General features: G+C 41.2%; 2 protein-coding genes across 7 annotated transcripts in view; both read right to left on the bottom strand.

Moving 5' to 3' along the window:
• The window catches only part of kiaa1549la (KIAA1549-like a), a 130,798-nt gene extending 123,649 nt beyond the window's left edge, over window positions 1–7,149 (bottom strand). For all 4 annotated transcript variants that reach the window (XM_078168183.1, XM_033635642.2, XM_033635641.2 and 1 more), the window contains exon 1: window positions 6,621–7,149. In XM_078168183.1, the coding sequence (XP_078024309.1) occupies window positions 6,621–6,867 (247 nt within the window). In that variant the 5' untranslated portion in view covers window positions 6,868–7,149. The remainder of the gene's footprint in view (window positions 1–6,620) is intronic.
• A 13,606-nt stretch (window positions 7,150–20,755) lies between these two features.
• hipk3a (homeodomain interacting protein kinase 3a) overlaps window positions 20,756–25,110 on the bottom strand; it is a 30,241-nt gene continuing 25,886 nt past the window's right edge. For all 3 annotated transcript variants that reach the window (XM_033634638.2, XM_033634635.2, XM_033634637.2), the window contains exons 17-18: window positions 23,165–23,319; window positions 20,756–21,464 (exon numbers count right to left, since the gene is read on the bottom strand). In XM_033634638.2, coding sequence (XP_033490529.1) covers window positions 20,901–21,464; window positions 23,165–23,319 — 719 coding nt within the window. In that variant the 3' untranslated portion in view covers window positions 20,756–20,900. The remainder of the gene's footprint in view (window positions 21,465–23,164; window positions 23,320–25,110) is intronic.

The raw sequence follows: 25,110 nt of genomic DNA on the forward strand, positions 1-25,110 counted from the left end.
ATGTTATTTACTGCAGCGCTGAAGAGGACACAGCAGAGCGTGCTGCCATTCATTCAATTTGTCAGGCTTTCTAAACCGATGAACAGAGCGATCGTGTGTGAGTGAGAATCCTTATGAAGCCAAGTATCTGACATCAAATAAAGCAGGTTGTAGCACAGCAAACATTCTCATCTGTCAACCATCATCAAAGTTTCCATCATGTCTGACAGCCTCCATGCATTAAACACGAGCTCGACGCTTAAGTGCACCATGAACCTCCTGGAATTCACCACAATTATATGAGTCAAATACTAAAAATTGACATATGCAGGAGAATACACGGTAAAGGCATTCTCCTTTCACATTCAATAAAGCTCTGCAGAGAGATAAATATTTATAGATTTTATCCTTTCCATAATCCAATGCAACCCCCAGATTTGGTATGAGTCATTGTGACACAATTTTGTGTCCAAATCAGCTTTAACAGTGTAAAAGCTCTGCATATCCGGATCTCATCAAGTGCACTGTGTGTGACTGTATGGATATGGAGCAGCAGCATGCATAAAACACCATCTCAATGCCAATCTTTACTTAGAGCTGAAATTGTATCGACCCAGCAATCACGTTTAAATTCAACCTCAGTAAGCGTCTGAAACTGACTGATTTTTCGCTAACTCATGCTTTCTTTCTTTCTGGTGTGGGCAGGTAACACAACAGTTGTAACACTGCTTTTCTTCTGAGTAGATGCAAGAAACTTTTCCTGGGTAGACTCTAAACTTTTAATCAGATTGTGAGAGCCCAGAACTGTGATCCTTAGCCACCTCCTCCACTCTCACAAACCACAGGAGACAGAGAGGAACCAGGCCATACTGCACCTAATCAGCACAGCAATCGCTTTAACTGATGGCAGCAGATAAATGATAATCAGCAAAGGATTTATCAGTGACTCTTAGGAAATGCAAACTCCAAGTTCAGTATTTTCAAGTATTTTATACCTTTGCTTTACTCATTTACGTAGTCTTTGATCAGATAATTCCTGACTTAAATCAGAATTAAGCAAATTTTAGACTGATTTTGTGGACTGATTTTCTTGCACATCACATAAATCATTTGAGAACATTTGCTTTTTGCTAAATGAAAAGGGGTTAGAAGGAAAACATTTTGATATTCCTCCAAACTAGGTATTAGAAAAAGCAATCCAATCACTAGAAAAAATTATAGTATTGTACGTTATTGCAAAACACAGATTTGTTATATTTGCATGCTATGCTGCTGAAACATTGAAACTTTGTATTTACTCATTGCTATGGTTTACATGGGGTTAGATTTAGGCACAAAAACCACTTGGTTAGGATAGGATCATGTTTTGGCTCAAAATACCCGGTTTTGGGGGCGCAGTCCCAGCAGGAAATGCAGCAATGTTTCTGTGGAAAGACAAGCGCTTTTCATGGCACTATCCCCGCTCATAGGTCACTAAAAACACCCACAATTGGAGCCTAAAAAGACGCTGGAAAAACACTGACAGGCCACTACAAAATACCAGCATTTGGAGCCTAAAAAAAGATGGTAAAACAAAGACAGGTCACTACAAAACACCATTTGGAGCCTAAAAAGCCGATGGAAAGACACAGACAGGTAGCTACAAAACATCCATATTTGGAGCCTAAAACCGCTGAAAAAACACCAATAGGTCACTACAAAACAATCATATTTGGAGCCTAAAAAGCCACTAGAAACACACTGACGGGTTGCTACAAAACACCGAAGTTTGGAGCCTAAAAACCCACCAGAAACACCCACGTTTGGAACCTAAGATGCCATTAGAAACACATTGACGGGTCACTACAAACACCCACGTTTGGAGTCTAAAATGCCACTAGAAATACACTGACAGTTTGCTACAAAACACCCATGTTTGGAGCCTAAAAGCCACTACAAATACACTGACAGGTCACTACAAAACACCTAAGTTTGGAGCCTAGAAATCCACTAGAAACACACTGACAGGTGGCTACAAAATACCCACGTTTGGAGGCTAAAAAGCCGCTGGAATCACAGCAATGACTCACTAAAACACACCTTGTTTTGTTGGTCTTGAACAGTGGTCTGCAGCATCTCGTCTAGGTAATGCACCATCCAACATTCCCTCAACCTCCCAATTACAAAGTCAACTTATCTATTACGTCACTTAAAAAAATGCTGAAATGTATTAAATGTGCAAATGTAATGTAGGCTATTGGTGGTGGTAGTTTGCAGAAACTTACAATGCCAACATTTTCTTCTGGTGACTAGGCAGGAAAATGTATTGTTTTGGTATCAAAACTCTTTTGTATTGACAATGGTATTGCATATCTGTGAACGATACCAAGCCTGACTTGTTTCCAATATATCAGTCTCACTCTTACTACAGTGATCTTTTTGTTTCATATGTCCTCATAATATGTATGGTCTTACATTCATATGTTGTTTTTAGCAACTATACTGCTAGAATAATTAGATATGGACAGAAATGCTGCAAGAAATGGCTCCCTTGTTATTCCCTTTTGTTACAGATTGATGGAAAGAAAGATATGAAAGGAAAAGACAAGCTACCATCTTGCCACTCACTCTTGTTAATTTTGAACAAATTTGTTACTGGCTCCAGCCCAATCTTTTAATCTTCCTGCATTCCCCAGAGCCCACTGGACGCCTCTGGTACATCTAAATTACAGCGAGAAATGCTGTCATGCTGCCGGTTTAACTTGAACTGTTTGTAAAAGATGTCAAGTATGGAAAGAGGTTAAAAAAGGGTCAAATACACACATGATGTTTAGTTCTAAGAAAACAACAGCAGTGTGGTGAGTGACTCAGAGATGACCAGAAAGTCTGATGTTTAGCAGTTGGCAGGGTTTGAGTCCCCCAGAAATCTAGCAGTGCTTCAGAGAGTGTTTTATCTCCACTGGTGTGTCATCTGACACTGATCATTAGGCAACAGACTCTAACCCGGGACTTACTCAGATGTTATTTCAATCCCTGACTGACAAACAGACACACAGTGAGAAAAATACTAGCTGCAGATCTGTTCCCATGGTAACATGGAACATTAGATCTCAGCACTGTTTCCCAGTGTGAACATTGTTCAGCTCGCCTAAAGCTGTGGTTGGTAACTTTTATAAAAAAGAAGTTTTTGTCATATTTGATCAAACTGTCATTATATCCTGACAGTAGTACATGAGACAGATAGTCTGTGAAAAAAAATATGTTCCTCTGCCTCCTCATAGTGATCCTAATAGCATGTGCAAGAATCCACCACGCCTGAAGGAAAACAACCAATCAGAGCTGACAAGTCTGTAACGCAGCTGTCAATCACGTCAATCACAGCTCGTAAACTGCAGGCAACTCCGGAGAGATATTTTAGTGTACTGTTTGGCTGTAAAATGAGAGCATTTGCCACTGGGTGGTTCTTGGTTTTGGCTCGACTGTTTTCAACATGGCAGCCAGGTTACAACTTTCTCATTTCATCCTCAGCATAAATGCTCAATAAGGCCTGGACGTCACCATCAGCCCATCTGCTTTATGCTTTCTTGTGTAACTCCATATTGATGTTTCGAAGTACAACAAACAAACAAAAAAGGTTGATGGCATAATGTGAGTCTTTGCTGCGAATAATCAAATAATCAGAAATGTTCAGCACGCCAACCCCCACCCACAAAGTTCCTGTACTTTCGGAATGTGAGTACTACTCTCCGATCATCTCGTACCTGAACGTTCTTGCGGTCAAAAAGGGCCTATTGACTGAGGATGAAGATCTCTGTAGATCTAGTAAACACCTCCACACACATACTGTATGTGCTGGCAGACAGTAATGCTTACACACACGTACATAACTCACACACACCGGCTCTGCATCAGCCTCCAAAACATCCTTTTTTGTTATAAATGGAGATGGGGAATACAAAAATACAGTAGAAATGTTTTCTCTCTAAAAGACCTGAAACAGCTGAATGCTTGAGTAACCAGGTAAGAGAGAGAAAGTCAAATCTCCCTGAGCCATGCTATGGAAAAGCTCGCTCTTAAGTGGCACAGCAGCATGATATAAAAGAGGATATGTTGTGTGTGAGTGGGCGATTTGCTCAGATTTAACTGGAGAGGCTGGGAAGAAAAACTGTCTTTTTCCAAATACTTTGGCAATCTCCTCCATATTCTGTGGCTCTGCTTTCATTCTCAAATCTGGGCCTAACAAAGAGGTATGCATTTAATGTATTATTGCTTATCATGGGGGCGCAGTCTTTCTTTATCACCTTCAAATTAAACCCTGAGTAGTGGTGGCATAAGAGGAGCCGGTATTTCATTATTTTCCAATTTGAGAGTTAATAGGAAAGGTTGGTGAGGTGGTATACTGAGGGAGTCTTCTTCTGATGTTCTGACTCTCGGTGTACAAGTTAACTAGTCAATCACTTAAATAATTATCCACATATAAAGTAGCAGCAAGCCAACAGAGCAGCTGGTGATACCTAACTTGCTTTGCCCAGGGGCCACTTTTGCAAAATGACAGGAGGTGTACGCAGGGGCGTTTCTAGGATTTGTGGACATTTGGGGCTAAGCCTGGATCTCTGTTGAGGGGTCCATGGGATCCTCATCTCGCACTGTTGTTATTAATTGGTTTGTTAATACACTCTGGCAACTTATTTACATTCAAAGTAATATCAATTTATCAATTTATTTTCTTTGTGAATTAGGAAATGGTTGATGGGCCACCCGACACCCTAAACTACAGCCTGTGGAACAGATTACTTTAGATTAGGTAAACCGAGAATCACTGCAGTGTTCATTCAACAATTTAATCTGACCTGTGATATTAATGTAAAACAGAAAAGGACCATTTGTTCTGCCTTTGTCTCTCAATTATGAATTACTTATTATTACTTGAGGCATATTCACACTGTATTAAAATGTGATGTTGACCTAATGTGTGTTAGGGTACTTCATAAGAAAAAAGAAAGCTTTTTTAGATATTTTTGGGGGCTTTATTGTCTTTATTTGATATTTGAAATACAGAGTTTTTAAAGCCTGTTTTGTGTTGTTTTGGTTTTACTGGATCACCATAATTTAGAAAAGCTAAAAGATATTTTATAAAAACGCAGCACTTTGTCTCATACTAAAAACCTCCCACAGTTGCCTGTAAAATATCCCGAGTAAAACTAAGCCATTATTCCTGGAAAGAGACAAGACATTTGACATTTAAGTTTTTCAAATGTCATCTTCAGTTCTGCCAGCACAAACACTGAAATTCCACTCACTGCCAGTGTGAGTTGGCATCGCAAGTCTGAGTGGCCAATATCTCCAAAAATCTGCAAATAAAACTCTAAAATCTACACTTTGAACCACATGGCTAGTTAGCAATAGCGTTACGTGAAAATGCAGTGTGGGGGAATTGACCTTTTAACAGCCGGTGCCATCTCTGAGCAGCACCTCTGGCCCTGACTGAGCAAGTGGAGTTCAAATAAGTCTCAGGTGCATTTACATCTCAATTTTGTAGACATCTGCTTTATGGAGAGAAAGTTTTTTTTTCATTTATATGTATGTTAGCTGTATGTATATAAAAGTAAATGTGTTTTTAAAAACTTGGCAAAAATATAAACCAATGCAAACTTGACTTTCATGGCCTCCTCCAAAGTTTAAATCAAAATGAAATGCAAATGACAAACAGTGACGCCTCCAGGTTGGCAGTGGTTGAGGTTTATGCAGCAAGAAAGCTCGGTAAAGCACCTTAAAAAAGCATTAATGAAATGCATTCCTTTAGTAAAACCTCTCAGTTAATTAATACTTTAAATCCTACAAAATAAAGCTAAAATAATGTCAAAAGGGGAATCAGAAAGATACACAGCTTTTTGTTGTCAATATTATGTTAAAATAATTAAAAACCTGTCTCTTTGCTGATTTACAAGAATGTCTTGTCCTCCGTCAGAGCTGTCGTCAAAGAAATATGACTGAAATATGTAAAAGTCTTTGGTCCTATTTTTGTTTCCCTCGGATGGCTGTGAAGACACGGAGATCATATATTATTTATTTGTGCCGACTATGAAACGTCCCCTATGGATCATGTTCGAGGTTGAAGACCTCGGGGCTCAACGCTCCATGAATGAATAAAAAGTTTCCTCCTTGATGCAAGGAAACAGCCGCGGTGAGCGCGCTGTGGCGGCGCGGCGCAGCGCTGCGGTCCACCGTGCGCTCCGGCTGCGTGTTTTGGGGACGTGACAACGGTTATAGGGCCTGAATGCCATTACATCGATTATTTAAAAACAACATAGTGACATATAGAAAGTGCCGCCAGAACAACAAACCCCCCAGAGGTAACCAAAATAACGCCAGACGCATTAACATGACGGCCATGTCTTACGCAACACAGCTGCTGTTTTTAGTGATGATCGCTTACAAACAGTCTGATGAAATCTTCCACACACTGATCTTCTCGTAAACTGGCTCACACAGTACTGCGTTATTAATGTGATGAATAAAGCCAAATGGAGACTGGACTGTGAGTCAGAGCACCCAGAGACACTCAGTCTGCCTCAGTTGTGGTGTTTATGGTTTATTTGATTATAAGGAATAAAAAAAAACACTCTTACAGGTTGGGTAATAACACAGCATCAGTGTCTTACCGTCAGCGGCCAAGGAGCTCTGCAGCATCAGCATCAGCACCGCGCCGATGGTCACAAACCACCGGGCCAGCATCCCATCCAGCGCTCGCGTCCTCTTCCCGTTCCTCGGCGAACAGACGGCCACCATCCCCGCATCCAGGATCCATGCCGTCGGAGAAGAAGAGACGGGGTCTCCTTTACTCTTCACCCCTCCAACCCCGGGGCCACTGCTGCCGCTGCTGGAGAGGAGCGCATGTTTTGGAGCCATTGGTCAACCAATTAATCCTGAATGGAAAACATCTAACGGCGCTGCTGTGGTGAAAGGCATCCGATCAACCTGCCCCCGGTGCGGACAAGCAGGGCTCCGCTCTCCATGAGCCTGCTGGAGGCTGTGGGGATCGATACGAAAACAAAGAGGTTTTTATTTTACCTTTTGCGCGTCTCACTGTCTCTGTTTCTGTGTGTAGCCTACGCGCGCTGTGTGTGGAGTCTGAAGTCCCTACTGCGACCGCAAAGCGCTCTCCATCTCTGCTGGCAACTGCATCAATACACAGATACAGAACCGGAAAACTGCTAATGCGGCCTTCAAAATAAAAGCGTTCAATCTGTCTGGAAGTGGCCTACATTTGGCATGGTGTGATTAAAGGTGCACTGCACTGATTTTGCAGTTAACTCTAGCTGACATAGGTAGCCTAAACTCAGCCTATGAAACCGTTGCATAGTCCTCTGTGGCTCTGGGCAGCTTTAAATCTGAGGAGACTGTGATTATGTCAATGGGATTATGTAGGTATTGAGACTAGACATTTGGGGCATGAAGTTTGAAAGACAGAAGTTTTTCCATGACCCAACACTGGGATTTGAAGCCAATTTAACATAGCAAAACCATGGAATTACACAGAATTCCAGGTCCGTCACGTGATGCCACTGGGCCCCAAAAGCCTTTTCCCATAGACTATATAGAGACATCTGTAAATCGGTGATTGTATTTTTTTGGCCATCACAACCCCTGCAAAATGACTTGTTTCACTATCAGGATTTAATCCTTTCGGTGCCATAACATTCTGAAAGCCTGTAAGAGCTGCACGATTCAATCATTTTATCCCCATTCATGTTAGAGGAGGGTTGAACTGAAAGTTAGCCGCTCAGCCGGCAAGAGTGTCTAGTGCACTTACTCTATAGGCACAATGATGTGGAAGATCCAGGTAATTTTATACCCAAGAAGCCTAACTTCTTTGGCTTCATGCATGGATGTATAAAGAGAATTGGATGTAGTGTTGGATGTGGGGCCCTGTTTCGTCTTATGAAAGTTGCTCAGTGGCGCATGAAGCCAAAAACGTTCCACTGCCGCATATAAAATTACCCGTATGATTAACACTGCTGCCGCATGATTGGGCCCATAGAGCAAGCGCACTAGAGGGTCTTCTGCCAGCCGATCCAGCTACTTCCAGTTTAGCACTCCACTTAGGCTACATGAATAGGGATAAATGATTCAACTGTGCAGCTCCTCTAGGTTTTCAAAATGTTATCAGACTAAATGGATCAAATTCCGAAAGTGAAACGAGTCATTTCATGCTGGTTGTGTCACTCAGAAAAATGTATTCACTGATTTAAAGACGTCTCTTTCCCAATAAAAGTCCAATAAAAGTCCATGGGAAAGAGTCTTTTTGGGCCCCAAGGCATCATCATGGCATCAAAGCCTGGGTATAGCTGCGGCTTGAGCAGCTACATGACCTGCCCATCATATCTACATGTCTTCACCAATCAGCCCCCTTTGCCCCTTGACCCGGAAGCACTAGTCCCAACAAAAATGCTAAGCAATTAGCTAGTTATTAAGTATTAGGTTAAACAAGAGGTAGTTCAGGTTTGAGTAAGGGTAATGGTTTGGGTTACATCTCTTTATTTATAAAGTGAATCACGTCTTCATGAATAATGAATTATAAAGCAGATCATTGCTATGTTTGGCCTCATGTTTATTCATTACAGTGTCGTGTTGTAGCACAGTTCAGATAACTATTGCACTGGTGGATTGGTTTTGTATTAGTGGTGGCGGGCAAGGTTTGTAGGGGTGTGTTGTGTACAAGTTAAATGTGTCTGCAGCTATACATGTCTCTCAAAGCCTGGCGCATTTTCTGCGTTTTCCCAAGCCCCCAGGAACAGTGCCAGGCTTTAGAGACAATTTGATATAGTGGCTAAAGTGTGGAATTACGATTTCCGAGTCTGTCACGTGATGCCATTGGACCCAAAAAGGCTCTTCCTTCAGACTTACTTCGTGAAAGAGACATTTGTAAATCAGAGGATACATTTTTTTGAGTGTCATAACCCCTGCAAATGACTTAATTCACCATCGGGATTTGATCCATTCAGTCCAATTACACTGGGAAAATCAGAAGAGCCGCACATTTAAATCATTTTATCCCCGTTCAGGTTAGTGGAGGGCTGAAATGAAAGTGAGCCACTGAGTCGGAGGAGTCCCTAATGCGCTTGCTCTATGGGTCCAACGTTGTGAAAGATCCCGGTAATTTTATACCTGGGACGTCAAATTTTTTTGGCTTTGTGTGCTACTGAGTACCTTTCATAGGAAATTAACCAGGCCCCACCTCCAACACTGTATCCAGGTCTCTACATCCATGACTTTTTCAGGCAGGGAGGCTGCATTATGGGGTATGTAGGGTCCGGGGACTAAAAGTCAGAATATCTCCTTTATATAATTTAGTTTCATTCTGTCTTGATGCTCATGAAGTTAAAAGTAGGGTAAACTTAATGAGCTCAGCTGACTGACAGGCCCATGGATCCTACTCAGATGTTTTATAGGCCTGTAGGCCCCAATAGTATGATGTCATTACCTGATCCTGCCAATGCCAACTGGAGTATTAATCCCAACTATGGGCTAAAATCAGGATTAGTTTATAAAATATTGTTTGATCTGGGTATTTAGTGGGAAGCTTTATCCTGAGGTAAAATAAGGTAAATATGTCAGACCACTAGCATTTTGCACTGAATAAATGTTTGTAAACTGACTAACTAAACCCTCTTAACATAAATTCTGTGGCACCTTTTTTCTGGCTGACCAAGGTTAGCTCACAGGAGCTCACAGCCTTTGAGGACAGCTACATTCAAGTTGTCTTTAGCATCCATTTTACAGCTAGAGAATCAATTTTATATGTTTTTACTCTGTGTATTATACATTTGTCTGTTCTGTTAATCACATTAATTAGCCTACCTTGTGATAAATTCATACACTTTAGTTGTTTATGGGTGAACTGCCTCACTTCCGGTGTTGTTTTGGCTAACCGTGTTTAGCTTGACGCAGTTCAGCAGGTAGAAACCAACAGCCTGCGTGTTTGGTGTAATTACGGTGAAAACGATAGAAACAGACTGGTCATAAAGGCCCGACTAATTAGCTCCCACACCTCTATAAACGGACACGAGAGATAAGACTCGTGTCTTTTTCTGTCCTCTGTAACGGAGCGTACATGGAGCCCTCCGCACCTCACATTAAGGCAGGCAGTGACGCCAGCGCTGCTCTGCTCTAAGATGTGTTGTGGCAGATCTGAGTTCAGCAGGAGGCAGGCGGCCCCTGGTGGGAGCTGAGGGCACAGTCATCCTGCCAGTAAACACTCACAAAAGTAGGCAGCCACATCGGGGAAATACACTCATCATTAGACCTGTTCCCATTGAGTCCAATTTACTGTAAAAGAAATAATGGTGAAATCATTATTTTGCCACTGAAACACTCCCTGTGGCCATAAATGTGTAAACACTGTGTTATGTCATCAAAATGCATTAGCCTAAACCTGCACAGAGGGAGGCTTATGAGAAGTTATTTGAATTTCAAATTAGGGAACTAACTTTTGCGGACACCAAATGCTATGGAAGAACATTAGGGTCAGGCGTAAGGGGAAAATGAAATGTCAAGAATAAAGTCATCTCCTCAGTTCCATCAAATTGTGTCTTTTGATACAACAAATTCGCTCAATAGCCGACTGCATGCAGGTGTAACCACTGATACCCTTGCATCTGACTATTCAGCCCATTCTCATTCCTCAATCTTCAAAGACCACCCCTTTGTCAGTGATTTCAGCGTCAGACACCAGTGCAAAAGGTATCTTTCGTGGCAGTATGATACACCACAGAGCAGTGTGTTTTGATGCTGGATGGTGCCATGGTAAAACAATATTGGGTGCTGAAAAGTCTCTATAGGGCAGGCAGGAAGGGAAATAGATGGGTCCAACAAACACAGGACTTTCTCACAGGAGCCCGGTTTTCGCTTGCCGTGTGAATGTTGAGCCAGACCATGATACTTTTTTCTAAACCTATCCACACGCTTTTGTTGCACAAGGAAATGAACATAAATATGAAGTGTTTTACCAAAGTTTATTTTGACTGTATGCATTTAAGAAGCAGGAACTGTAGGCTACATGTCCTGTGAAAACAAAGGTGTATTTTGAAGAGACACAATGCATATAACAAGACCAATGGAATACTGGAATGTCAACAACAGAAGCAGGAGGAAACCTACAGTAGCATGTCATATTTAGAAGTGAAAGTCCACTGAATAAACTGTGATGTTCAATGAGTTGGGATGAGAACATGTTGGTCCATTACATATCTGGGGGCGGCAGTAGCTCAGTCCATAGGGACTTGGGATGGGAACCGGAGGGTCGCCTTCAAGTCCCCGTCTGGACCAAAAATATGGAGCGTGAACTGGTAGCTGGAGAGGTGCCAGTTCACCTCCTGGGCACTGCCGAGGTGCCCCTGAGCAAGGCACCGAACCCCCCAACTGCTCAGAGCGCCTGTCATGGGCAGCCCACTCTGACATCTCTCCACTTAGTGCATGTATAGGTCCAGTTTGTGCATGTGTGTGTTCGGACCTGTGTGTAATTGACAACAGAGTGAAAAATTGAATTTCCCCTTGGGGATTAATAAAGTATATATATATAAAAAAAAAAAAAAAAAAAAAAAATTCAGTCTGCACGAATGCAGCCACCTCATCTAAGCTTGTGGTACCTCCTTTTGAACAGATGCCGTTTTCAGCACAATTTCTTCAAAGTCCAGATATTTATTACCACACTGTGTTTATGCTCTAAAGAAGAATGTCCTTGTTACCAAAACTGATTCTGAAGTACAATTTCATCAGGTAGCCACATGTGCTAATGCCAGACTCATCCTCAAAAGTTTGACTTTAATCTTGAAATGTCAAGTCTATTCTTGACTTTATGACTTTACCCTCAAAATGCAAAAGAAAAATCTTCCTCCCCTCATTACTGGGTATAGTTCTAATACTCTTCCATACTTCACTGTAAGGTTGGATCGTCCTCATCTCACCACAGGCTTTATTTTAGAGTGTACTAATAAGATATGATAAGCTACATCAAATTAGACAAAGAATGTATTTAGTTATGTACAATACTTATCTATATTAATGAGATTTATATTTGGGTGTAAAGCCTGCTTGTTGTTACCCACCCAGAACTATTAATAGGTGCGTAAGGCCCAAAGGGGCTGAGTTGTCTCATCTCTCATGTCCGTTTTTAGAGGGGGGGAGCTAATTAGTCAGGCTGTTATGACCAGACGTAGATGCTAGAAAGAACCATAGGCTGTAAATATAATGGACATAGCTACCATGACGACGCCCATTGATTTTCTGACTCCTGTTTTGAAACCGCGAGTTCGTCATTTCAGCTGTCACCATCTTGGTTTTTTTGGAGCCAGCAGTGACCATATTTGGGCAAGAGGCTGGAGCTGTAGAGGAGTGATGGTGGATCTAACTAAGAAGCCAAGAATAGCAGCCCCCACTTTAATTATGGGTAACTTTACACCTTAATAAAATGTAAACAGGCGAGTTATAAAAAGATTCACCTGTCATGAACGGGGAATCGTTTTTTGTACCAGGCTGTGAACATGTTTATTTCTGCTGTAAAGTTGGGCATTTAAACATGGGGGTCTTTGGGGATTAACTGGTTTCTAGAGCCATTCAAAGAACTGCAGTTTTTGGCACTTTGGCGTTGGCTTTATTTTTCAGTTCAGAGGTTTCTTTTTGAAAAGTACCCACCAAACTATGAGAGTGTATCACACAGTGCTGCTCTTGGCTGGTACATGTCGGGTCACAACGTATCCTCATACAAAGGTTTGTATGATATCCTACAAATTAGCACCCCACGAATAACATTATGTAATATGTCATGTAATTAACATAAAGTTACTATGGTTAGGTTTAGGAAAAGAAACATAGTGAGGACATATCTTAAAATGACTCAAAGGTCACTCAAAGTTCACACAGTTCTGAACACTGCTGTCCTGGGGAAATTCTTAAGGGAATGTTTTGTGTTTTACGACCCATCCACCACCACAACCTACCTCCTAACTGGGCCGCTCGGGACCGTCTCATTCTTTACTACCATCAGTGCAATGGTCACATGACCGCAGCCTTCCAAAACACTTGGGTTATGCACAAATTACCGTCTCATCATTACTTGGGATATGTATGAATTTTGGTCCAATACTTTTTGTAGAAAAACGTATGAAGAGAACCGCCTGTATGTCAATGAGTCAAGGTCTGAGGGTGTTAGGACTAGGGCAAAGAGGTCATGGTTAGGGTTAGTACTCGCCAGCTGCAGCATAGTAGGAGTAGTAGGACTGGCTGTTTGGTGGATACATTAGCATTATTTCCAGAGAACAGGCAGGGGTATGTTTGTGCATGACACAGACAAATGTCAGTTTACTACTACAATTACCTTAGCATGAGTCTTATATTACACTCCGAGATTAACAGATATTTTGCTACTACTGAGTCATAGATCACTGTAAAATATTTGCTCATTGACAGGCAGAAGAACAACGAGGTGGCTGTGAAACACCAGCCTCAAGCAAACTGCAATACACAAGCAGTCAGTCAATTGAATACCATCTTGAGATGGGATCACTCCAGCTGTGGCAGAGCGACCCGCAACTTAGAACAAACCCACAGGTGTAAAGTCGGGGGGTCAGTGGTCTCTTTCCTTCTTCCTACCCTCCTACTTCCTGCCCCCTTGCTCTAGTGATGAGCAGTGATTCTTTAGCATCAGCTCCTTCAAGTTGATACATTTAAATGTTTCGAACCTCTCAGGTTTTATACACTCTGTTATAGTACATGCATGTTCATCAGCTAGTGCTGGCTGCACCTCAGAATCTCTCCTTAATACATTACCAGTCATCATGTATACATTTATATTAATAAAGATAAAATATTCATTTTATTCACTGATTCAGCGTCCCACTTGTAGGTCATCGTGGTGACAAAAATCTGTCCACAAACAGACAGACATATAAACACCTAGTAAATTATTCAAAATTTTGTGTGGTGGTTCTCACTACAATAGGTGTCATCCAAATCATATTTTGGTAACACACACAGACTCACAAGATGAAAACAATACCAGTCTTTGTGACACTGTCATTGCTGGTAATAAATGCATTTGTCAAATACCACGTGTGTTTATTTGACTCATTGTTCTAATATATTCAAATCTGCATTTCAGTTAGCTGTTTTTGTCTAGTATTACCATTTACTATTAACTAGAGATAGTAGCCTAACCTGTCGTTACACCAATACAGCTTTAATATCTGTTTTGGGTTAGATATGTCATGCTTTTCCTTGCAAATTCATGACTTGACGACTTTGATCTCTGACATTCTGAGTATTTGACTTTATAACCTCAGAAAATATTCAAGTTGTTTGTTCGAAGATTGCTCCTCTGCCCTGGCTCCTTTTTTTTAATGTACAATGGCCCTAATACGCCGTCATAAAAATGTAGACATGTTTAATTTGAAAAAGAAATCTAATCTTATGAGCCTGTTACCAGATGATTTATGCCCAGTCATTAGTAGCTAAAACTATCTGAACAACAGGACCTGTGAACCTCTCAGAGAGAAGCAGGCTAGACGTTCTCCACTGAGAGTGAATCACCATTTTATGATATTCAGAACAACAGCCTATAAAACAAATTGCTTGTTTTATAGTTTTTCCCAGTAGTTCTGATGGGCAGGCAGCGTCCAAGAGAGACTGACAGTCTGGTGTTGACTCGATGCAGGGAAAAGCAAACAAAACACAGCGTCACTTGTATGAGGAGCTTATTGTTCACCAGGAAAGACTACAGGCCTAAACCTACAGAGACATAAAGCAAATGTCTTAACCCACTGGAGAGTGTTGGCTGATGTTACATTATGCAGATTGAGCTTTTTCACCACACACATTTTACTTATCATGGCAGAAAACAACAGGTGTAGCCCACCTAAATACATTAATGATGGTCCCATTTCAGCAATTAACTATAGCCTATCACTAACTTTCATCTGTGTCTGACAAGTCAAAATGTCTGTGATGAAAAATGTCTATATCCCCCCTAATCATGTGCCCATTCTTTGTTGCTCGTCTATTTTAAATGAAAAGGTTTATATCCACATCTCATCTTAACTCAGACGCACATTTGTCCTCCCACTGTCCACCTGCAATGTACTCCTAAATCAAGGTAAAATTTGACGTCTGCTTAATGCCCATCTTACATTGGTCACAATTCTTTAAAAATTCATATATAATCTCATGAAACACTAACTCTCTGAAGTCCTCATGATGTGTGGGCTACAGTAGGCTCCACAAAGGACTCACTCTCCACTTTACCCAAATCACATAGATCACACAATCAGTTTTCCCTTCCAACATTTAGAGTCGAGCAACTTCAGTGGCCAGAGGAAGAATACCAGCCACAAAGAGCATTGCTCTCAATTGTGACTGATGGTCAGTTCTACCATCTTCAAGGAGAATATTGACTGTGAGTAAAAATATGGATTAAATATTTATTGATTTTACCTGAAAACAAAGCTGTCAGTGCCTTTTCCTGCCCTGAGTATTCTTCTTGTCTGCAGGTCTTCTTCTCAGGCAGCATAAAGACCCAATAACCTTTATCATTAAGGCAGGGCAGCCTGTGTGAAGTCTGAGCAGCAAAACCCATTCATTGTGCTCACCGTGCACAGCAGAGGTTGGACCAAGTCATTGCTTTGTATGTCACAAATCTCAAGTCTTTGCACACAAGTCCCAAATCAAGACTGACTGTTCTCAAGTCAAGTCCCAAGTCCTAAAACTTTGAGTTTAAGCTAAGATGAAGTTCCTATGTTAATATCAGCCTCGACTTAGTGTTCTTTGTGCATCTTCATCTCTCGTCTGTAGTTTTCGACTTGCACGTCTTGCATACTGCAATTTGATTTTTTGTTGGCCACTGTATAGTTTTTGTACACAAACAAAATAATCTTAAGTACATATTTTTTCCCAATCGGCGCTCTGTAACGTAATGTTAGTTCCTCATGGTTGTCTCCTGCAAGCTGAGCGGATGCAGTTGGATTGGTTCAAACAAAGAGGATCATCTGGGGAATTCATTGTCGAGCTGCTGGGAATGAATAGCGTTGATGTTCGTTGATTAAGGAAATAAAGGGAAATGAACGGATTCACAGCACACTTTTTAAATAACATACATTTTTATCTTTGGGCCTAGGGATAGGAATCAAGTATTTGTCCAAGAGAAATCACAAATCACTGGTGTTGAGGCCAAATCCAGTTGAGTCTTTTTTTTTTTGATTTTGTCAAGTTGAGTCTAAAGTCATCAACTTTGTGACTCAAGTCCGACTCTATTCCATGTCATGTTACTGAAGTCTTCGAGATCTCCTCTCATCTGGACCTTGGCAACTGGACAGTGAGAGGATGATGCTCAAATAACTTCAAAGAAACCAACCTGAAACATTAAAAGAGGGAATAAAAATAACATTTGGAAAAGAGAGGGGGACATGTACTCCGTCTTCCCCAATGAAAATGAGGCCCTTGTTTGGTAAGGCTAAAAGGGGTTTTCATCTTTGCCGGGTTCATATATTACAGTATTTTACACAATCATCACTTCATAGTTCATGTCTTTGAGTACACTTAAATATGAGTCCAGAAAGGTCACCTTAGTGCAGCCACACAGTGAACGAATGAATGTGGACAAATTCAGACAAATAGCTACTTGGAAAGAAACCTCATGGATAAATGTTTTAATATTACCAACATACTTTATGTTTGAGGCCTTGACCACTGCTGCTATGTGACAGTGAATGCTTGATGGCTCACAGTCAAACACTAACACCTGTACATGACACGTATATCAATAAAGACAACGTCGACTGAAGCAAAAGATCTTTTTTAATTCAAAGTGAATCTTAACATAGTACACCATCAATTCATAATTTGACACTCACCAAGAAGAGTCACCAAGAAGGAACCCGCTTTTTGTGACAAAGTACATAAGGCTTGGTCACATTGAAACTCACTGAGAACTAGAGGGGGGAAAAGAAAACGACCGCAAACTGGTAAGACACACATTATTACATCCAAACGATAATCATTTTCCCAGTCCTCATATTGTTGTATATTGCACAGTGCAGTTGCTACATGTCAAACTAGTGTAGCATTTAAGGAAAAAAAACATAAAATCAAAAAATAAAATCATAAAGCCACACAGATCTACACATAACAGTAAAAGTTTCAATTTAGCAATCACGTCTACATATTTGTGTCTAAATACAAGTACTTTAAACCCAATGATTAGATAGCTGTGGTACAAAATCTACCGAAAACGTGTTTTAGGAGTCAGATTTTGCACAATTGGTTTCTCAGCCCAGTACCCAAATGAGATGTTCAGACCCATGTTTATCATGTGAAGGCCCAATAAAAGCAGGCCTTAATTTCTGAAATCAGACTACAACCAAAACTCTCAAGTATTAATGAACACAGACTGGTCCTAATCGTTGCATATTGCCACATTTAAAAAAAAAAAAGATCCCTGTTTTAGACGTATTAAACAGTCCCATGACCTGCTTTGTTACTTAAGGCTGCTGGGCTACGTGTGCTTGTTGAGCTTTAGATTTGGGACTCTGTGACCCTCTGGTGACTTTGATGATGCAACCGTTGAGGCTGCATGGTGGCCAGATTATCTATCCTAACCAATCAACCCAAAGTGGTGGCGGATTACGGCGTGGGACATGACTTCATCTCATCGCAGGTGCTGAGCTGACAGAAAGAATAGAGCCATATGGGAATCAATGAGAGGCTGCACACCACATGGTTACGAAACAAAATCCGTAAAGCAAAGTACAGATTACTGTGCCATGACACACGCCTATCAATTATGACTTCTAGGCTGTACTGCGAGCTGAACAGTGCATCCTCTCGCTTGTCTTGTCAACACAGTAGCAGATTAGACGAGTACACAAAATACACCCATTACTTTAAGCAACATAGCAAAACCATTATAATGTAATACATTAAGTAGAGTAGCACCATGACAAAAAAATATTTGCTCAGTTTCTTATCGTGACAAGAAGCCTCTCATTTTAATGATCTTTTTAATGTTATGTTTCACTATGACTCGATACCAACTTGTTCAGTTTATCCCCCCAAAATTTCTTGTTAGATCATAAAGCCTTATCTTGTATAACCCAAAATTTCATTAAACCAACATATATTGATCCAAATGTTGTTATAGCATCATATAAATATAAAATCTTGTTATAACAAGAAACTGAGAAGAAAGACAAAATGTTTTTTGTGATGGTGGCAGAAATACGCTGCCGTACATGAGGATGGGACAACTTTGGACCTACAATTTGAGTACGATTGATGGATAAAGCATTTTTGAAAGGACCCCTCGACTCAAACACATGATGATATCTACCTATGGTAATAGCTGCATATAAGAACTATCAACATCCCAATCACAAGATGAGAGAAAACACTGTATAGCCATCAGAAATGCAACAACAACTCATTTGCAAACCAAAAAACTGATGTCTTGAGTTCCACAAATACATTCACGGTGCGGGAATAAAGCTTTGCATTTGTGTATATTCAGGCCCTATGTTTTTTTTTTTGAGTACTGCACGGTGTTCTTTGTGAGCGCGATAACACACACTTCCCTGACTTGTACTTTCTTAGGATTCTGTAAAAAAGAGATTGTTTCCAGACCTCATCTCAGTCTAACAAACAAACAACTTTGGGGTTTCGTGATGTGAAAATAGGAGCTGATCCCCTCGGAAAGGAACTAGTCTACAAATTTCCGACCGCTGTAATATCAATGCAAGACGTCATCTGTCAGCCACTTGTTTGAAGAAAGGCACTAGTTGTACAGTACAAAGAGTTGCAAATACAGTCCGATAACGGAAACAAAAGCCATGTCGTCAGAAAGAAAACGAGAGAAACGATAATACATCAACGACACACCGGTTACAGAATCCAACAGTGAACCCAGCCTACATTTGAAAATACTGATGCTAAATGCACACGCACAAAAACACACACACCCACACACACACACACACGCACACACACACACCATAAAGCAACAGAATAAAAAAAAAAAGAAAACTGATAACTTCCATTACAGCAGTTTACAATCACTTCAAAACAACAAAGCTAATATACAGAGGCACTAGCATATAGGAATAGCATTCAATATACTATATAAAATAAACCCCACTTCTATTGTATCTAGTCATCAAACTACAATACAAAAGAGAGAATGCAGGCTAGAATGAGATTATTCCTCTAAATTCACAGCTACGAAGTGGCAGATAATCAGTACATAGCAGCTTATTATCTATACATTCCAAATGCAATTTGCCAAACATAGCTCAGAAAAATAAAACCTCAACCTCATTTTTAAAATAGAGATCTCACAATATATTCCAATGTTGATAACTGCAACAGTATGCTGGAGGTGAAAAGGAGAAATAGTATCGACCATGCTTCAGAAATGATTAACGAACAGTCTTTGGTGCTGATTGGAGTAAAATACCAGCTGATATGACGACAGGTAAAGACGCAGCTCTACTACACACTGGAAATCAAAAACACACACACACACACACACACACACACACACACACACAAAAATCAAGGCTATGCATCCACCCTGAAGGAATGTATCAAAACTGACAACAGGCTTCAATACATGGACAAAAAAAAGGTCTGTTTCACACAAATATCTGAAACAATTACCGAAACACCTCTAACAATCAATAGCCCAGCAATGATACTGTAAGTTGATAGGTTATTTCAAACACTGAGAAGCATTTAAAAGTAAAAACATAAAAGTCTATGCCACTCCCAAAAACTAAAACATTAAATGCATTAATGCACGTCTAGTCTAAATGCTAAATAATAAAAACACAGCAACCCAGAGGCTATCTAGATTGTATTGCAGTTACAGTAAACAGTGACAATACTGTTATGAATTAAGTACTATAGTGAATAGAAATCGATTATCAAAATATCAAATCACTCTTTATGTACATAAAAAGCTCATTCAGTCAAAGCCCTAAATGTGCAGCCTCTAGCTAAAGTAAATCCATACTCTGAGTTAGAAAGCAAACTTAAGTCCAACATTTGCCAATATTACAACATAACCACAAGCATTACTTATCCAACACGCCCGTCATGTTCAGAGTCTGAAGGTTAAGTGCTGCAAGCCCATTTTAATTTACAATCTATAAGCTCCTGAAGTAACGTCATAGACACTGGTTTTAAGGCACTAGGCGATGGCAGCAGTAACGTCTGCCTCACAGACAGGAGCATTCAATCCTGGTTAATACAGACTGGGATGGCTTAACAAACAGATCTGACCGGCTAGCACATGCTACAAGGCAACAAAGATAAAGGGTAAGGTGGGGCTGACCACCCTGACAGCAACAACAACAACAAATGATTTCCAGCCTCAAATTAGATCATATTCTCTGAACACTAGTCAAACAACAAATGACAGGAGGTAATGTGCAAAGGACACATTCTTAATTAAAATTTCCTTATCATTATAATTTGTGAATTCATTCACTCTCGTGACGCTCTCTTATAAAGCTTTGTGGTTTAAATCGATCATTGTTTCCTCTGTTGGCTGACATGATTTTGCAGGAAGTCTTTCAGAGCTGAAGCTGCCCTGACAATCAAACACGATCACTAACTTTTGACGTGAAACTCCAGATTGCAGAGACTGTAAATTTGTCCTCGAAACACCATAAAACGTCATCTTCAGCATCGTTACTTTTGTTTGCCTTTCTCAGTCCCCGATGAAACATAATGTTATCAATCCTCCTCTTGTTAACCATATCTTCTTCATCCTCATCTTCGTTATCATAAGTGTCCGTTTTGTGCTCTGCTGCTTGCTCTACCTGACCAGGTCGCAGCCCCAGTCCATTTCCCGTTGCCCTTCCTCACCAGAAGGTAGTGCTGCGGCCCCGTCCTGCTCCTCAGATATAAGAGAACTGGGGGTGGTGGCTGAGCTTGGTGGGGCTCAGAGGGAAGCCTGTGAAGGCGGCCGGGGAGGCCATGTAAGGGTGAGGAGGGGGGAAGGGAGGCTTGAACTGGTGGGGGTGGTGGGCGTAACCTGGCTGGTGATGCGGGTGGATGGTTGGGGAGGGGAGGAGCCTGTGTGGGTGGGCAGCTGGGTGTCCAGGGTGGTGGGGGTGGGTGCTGATACCCAGGGTCACCTGGTGAACTATAGCGCCTCCTTGGGGGTGGGAGAGACTGTAACTGTGCTGGAGGAGAGGTGGTGGGGGAGGGCGAGAGGGCAGGATGGGGTGAGGGTGGTGACCGGCGGGGAGGGGGGCGTTGGGAGGGTAGGACAGAAGGGTGTGTGTGGGCAGGCCTTGGGTATGTGTGTGCGGGCCGGCTGAAGTGTGTGTGGGGCTGCTGTGTGGCAGGTGTGTGAAGGTGTGTGTGTGGACAGTAGGGGGGATGTAGGCGTGTGGTCGCATTGGCCCATAGTTGCCGTTCCACTCTTTGTTGCTGTGGTTTGAACCGTACGGCTGCACCTGAGGAAGAAATTAGAAAAGCTCAATCACAGGGTGAGATTTAGAGTCACCCTAATGTAACCTGTTCAAACACCCAGGTACTACACAGGCTCTTCAAAGAATAGTTTGACATTTTGGGAAATGCTAATTTGCTTTATGGCGAGTCAGATGAGAAGATTTAACACCACTCTTTTGTCTATTCATTTAGTATGAAGCTGGAGCCAGTAGCTTAGCACAAAGACAGGGAATGGGAACTACGTGGTGGACTATGTCTCGGCTGTCAAACAAGATATTTGTTTAAGCTTATACAAGTAAGCTTTAGGGGTGCAGGTAAGTGGATTTCATAACCTGTGGACAGAGCGGTTTCCTCGCTTCCACTAAAACCCCTCTTCTACCAAAATTAGAATGTGTGCGCAGGTATTTAAACACTGGAACCCCCCTTAAAAATAGGCAACAGACTCCTTTTCTATTGCCAGTAAACTAGAGCCATGTAAACAGCTCTCCGGCAGACAAACATGCCTTTCCTTTTTTAAAATGAAATACTGTTGTGTCCCGTTTGACATCATGGACAGACCGGAAAACAGGCTAGTACACAGTAGAAAGCTGTATGGAGGCCAGTTAAATGTGACGGTGGCTACTACCTACTTTTTATATATCTCTTTCAAACTCTGTGCCAACTAATTTGGAGTCGGACGTTAGTTTCGTGTCACTGGTAAAGGGGCTATTATTAGCATGTTCACCCGAGTGTTGTATTTCCATCACTGCCTATCGGCGCGGGAGCCAATAAATCACTGTGACTACTGCACAGTCATTTGACCCGGTGTGAATGTCGACTGTAACCTTATTAGAAAGGGGCTTAAGATAACCAAGTACTGACTCTAGCCTGACATTTAATAGGGTGGTATCAATCTTCTCATCTAATGCCATGTTCACACTGGATGCGGACATGACCTGTCACACAGGTAGGTGCCTGGCCATTCACACCAGAAGCACATTTCTTCGTAACGGTCAGCAAGCAGTTCTGCTCCTCTGCTCTTTCAAAATGACACGTAGAGCTCTGTCTCTGTTGGCCTGTGTGTGTGTGTGTGTGTGTGTCTGCTCATTTCTTCGACTCTCTGTTTAGACACTACTGACAAATATTTGAGATGAGATTCATATTTGATCATTTATCAGACCCAATAAAATATCATATATATTTTTTATATTGTTTATATTTGATTGTAAGTATGTCTTCCTGCCGGATTTACTTGCGACTTACAGAAAACAACAAACCAGACACCAAAACTGTCAGCCTAATTAGTCAACACAGGCTTCATAAGGAAGGGGCAGTGCTCTGTGGAAAATCAGCGTGCTGCTGCTTCTGGTGTGAACCAAACTTAAATCTCTGCAGGAAAGCAAATCAGCAAGTATCCCAAAATGTTGAACTATTCCTTTACAGTCCCTGTCTGGTGAAAAAAGGATTTAAGTTTTAATTTCAGCAGAAATGACAAACCACACAAGTCAAACCACATGACTCAGGACATTTTAATCAAGCCCTTGATGACAGCAAAACAGAATACCAGTTATTGTAACAGATCAGCTAAAAAATTGCACAAATATGCTGCTGCTCTGACAGAAATGTCCTGGAGCTCTGCTGCTATTAATATTCACCAATAGATTTAGAAGCCTTCCACTTCTGTATAATCCCCCATATATTATAAAAGTAAAAGAAATGAACTGACCTGTCCAAAGCCCAGAGGGTGCTGCTGCTGCTGCCCTGTCACTTTTTGCTGCCGGGACAGGAGGGGGGCGGATGGGAGAAGGGGGATGGAGGAAGGAGTGCTCTGTTGTCCTGCGAGACTGCAGCGCCCTTTGGACCGGGACCAGGACTCTGAGACTAGAACAGAGAGAAGACAGAAGTGAGTCAGGCAAGGACATACACATGTACTGCAAAAACAGATGGCAGGTTTAGTCCACACAGCCTGCAATACCAAAGACTTCAAACAACAAACAAGCATGCATACCAAAGAGAAAATAGATTCAGATGCATCTGTTCAACAAAAGTGTTCTTTCATGACATACAGTCCCAGTTCGAACTTAAGTCCGAGTTTATGGGAAAATGCTTGTCACCAAAAAGGCTACGACAGTTGAGCACCACCTCTGACTACTGAAATAATCCTCCTGAGGAAGGTTGGATGGGGTTGGGCAAAGGATAACTGGCATATGACAATGTACACAGTGGAAACATCGCAGTGATTCTGTTGCCTGGCGTAGGTCAGTAGAAAGAAAATAGTTCCTATATGAAACTGCTCACAACAAGGTCTTTATTATCTTGAGTAACTGGCTCATGATTTCTGGAGAGAGACATTTCTATTAAGTTTTTCAAAAATAATTTTTTTGTGCTTTGAGCACCACAAGCAGAGTGCCATCTAGTTCCATTATACTGGAGAGCAGGCAGACATCTCTATGGTCGATATATTGCCAACACTCAACAACTCAAGCCAAAAACAACCTAGACTGATAAATGGCACTACAGGTGATAGGAAAAATATGTATCAACCCCAAAATTCCTGTTTGGAGCAACCTTGGGAACTGAATTAACAATACCTAAACTTCACTGATGGTCATTAAAAGAAAGTCTTACTTAGAGATTAATCAATATTTTAACGTTACAGGGGTAATTTCAGAGTTTATATAAGAATGTGGTTACATTAGGAGTTAAGCATTACAGGCTAATGCAACAAAGATAAAACTCAACAAATGGTGGTAGACATGTTCAGGTATTGGGATGTTTTATCCATTCTAACAACCTGCTCTAGATCAACAACATGCTGGCCTAACAGAAGTACAACTCAATACTGCAGAAGCATGCCACTCCTTCAGCATTACAGTCAGTGTGAAAGTGGTTTTATATTATAGCAGCACAGTGACCGTACTGAGCAAAAAAATGACCTGCTTCAGATAAAATGTCTGAGTTAGTGGTGTAAAGGAATGACAATTTAGCATTTTACGGCCACAGTGTGACTGTAATTTCTGCGGCTATCAAACAATCATCCAACATGTCTCACTTTTTAACAGTTGCAAATCTTTCCATTAAACACAGCATCATAAAACTAGGCAATGAAATCCATAAAGTTGGGGAAAGAGAAAGAAACAGATTGTTGGCACTCAGACAAGGAATTGGACTCTGATCTGTATCAGTTTTAAATTTACTCCACCATTTTAAAAATTAACATCTGGGAAGAGCAAAAATGTGAAACTGATACTAGATCAGTGCCTCAGGGCAACATTTGCTGCATAGCAAGAACCAGCAGAGAAGACATAGGCTCTGACTCAACACCAAATTAATGCATCCACCTTTCCCTCCACTCTATGGATCCAACAGACTCATGTTCGGAAAATATGTTTGCTGTACTTTGCCTGAAGTGAACCCTGCTTTATTCTACTCTATCAAACTTCTGGCTCACTGATGCAGGCCTAACTTGGTGCTGTCGAGTAAGGAGGGAGTTGTTTTAGATACTCGAGCTGCAGTTCAGATATTCTTTGACGGTTGGTGAGAGTTATTTGAAGGATTAAAAGGTAAGAAACCTAAATGGTTTCTCTCAACGATAAAAATCCACCATCAGCCAAAATGACTGCTCAGATGAGGAGAGTTACTATCATTTAACTCTTCCTACACAGCGTCAAA

The sequence above is a fragment of the Epinephelus lanceolatus genome, chromosome 5 (genome assembly GCF_041903045.1).
Source record: "Epinephelus lanceolatus isolate andai-2023 chromosome 5, ASM4190304v1, whole genome shotgun sequence".
Lineage (NCBI taxonomy): Eukaryota > Metazoa > Chordata > Actinopteri > Perciformes > Serranidae > Epinephelus > Epinephelus lanceolatus.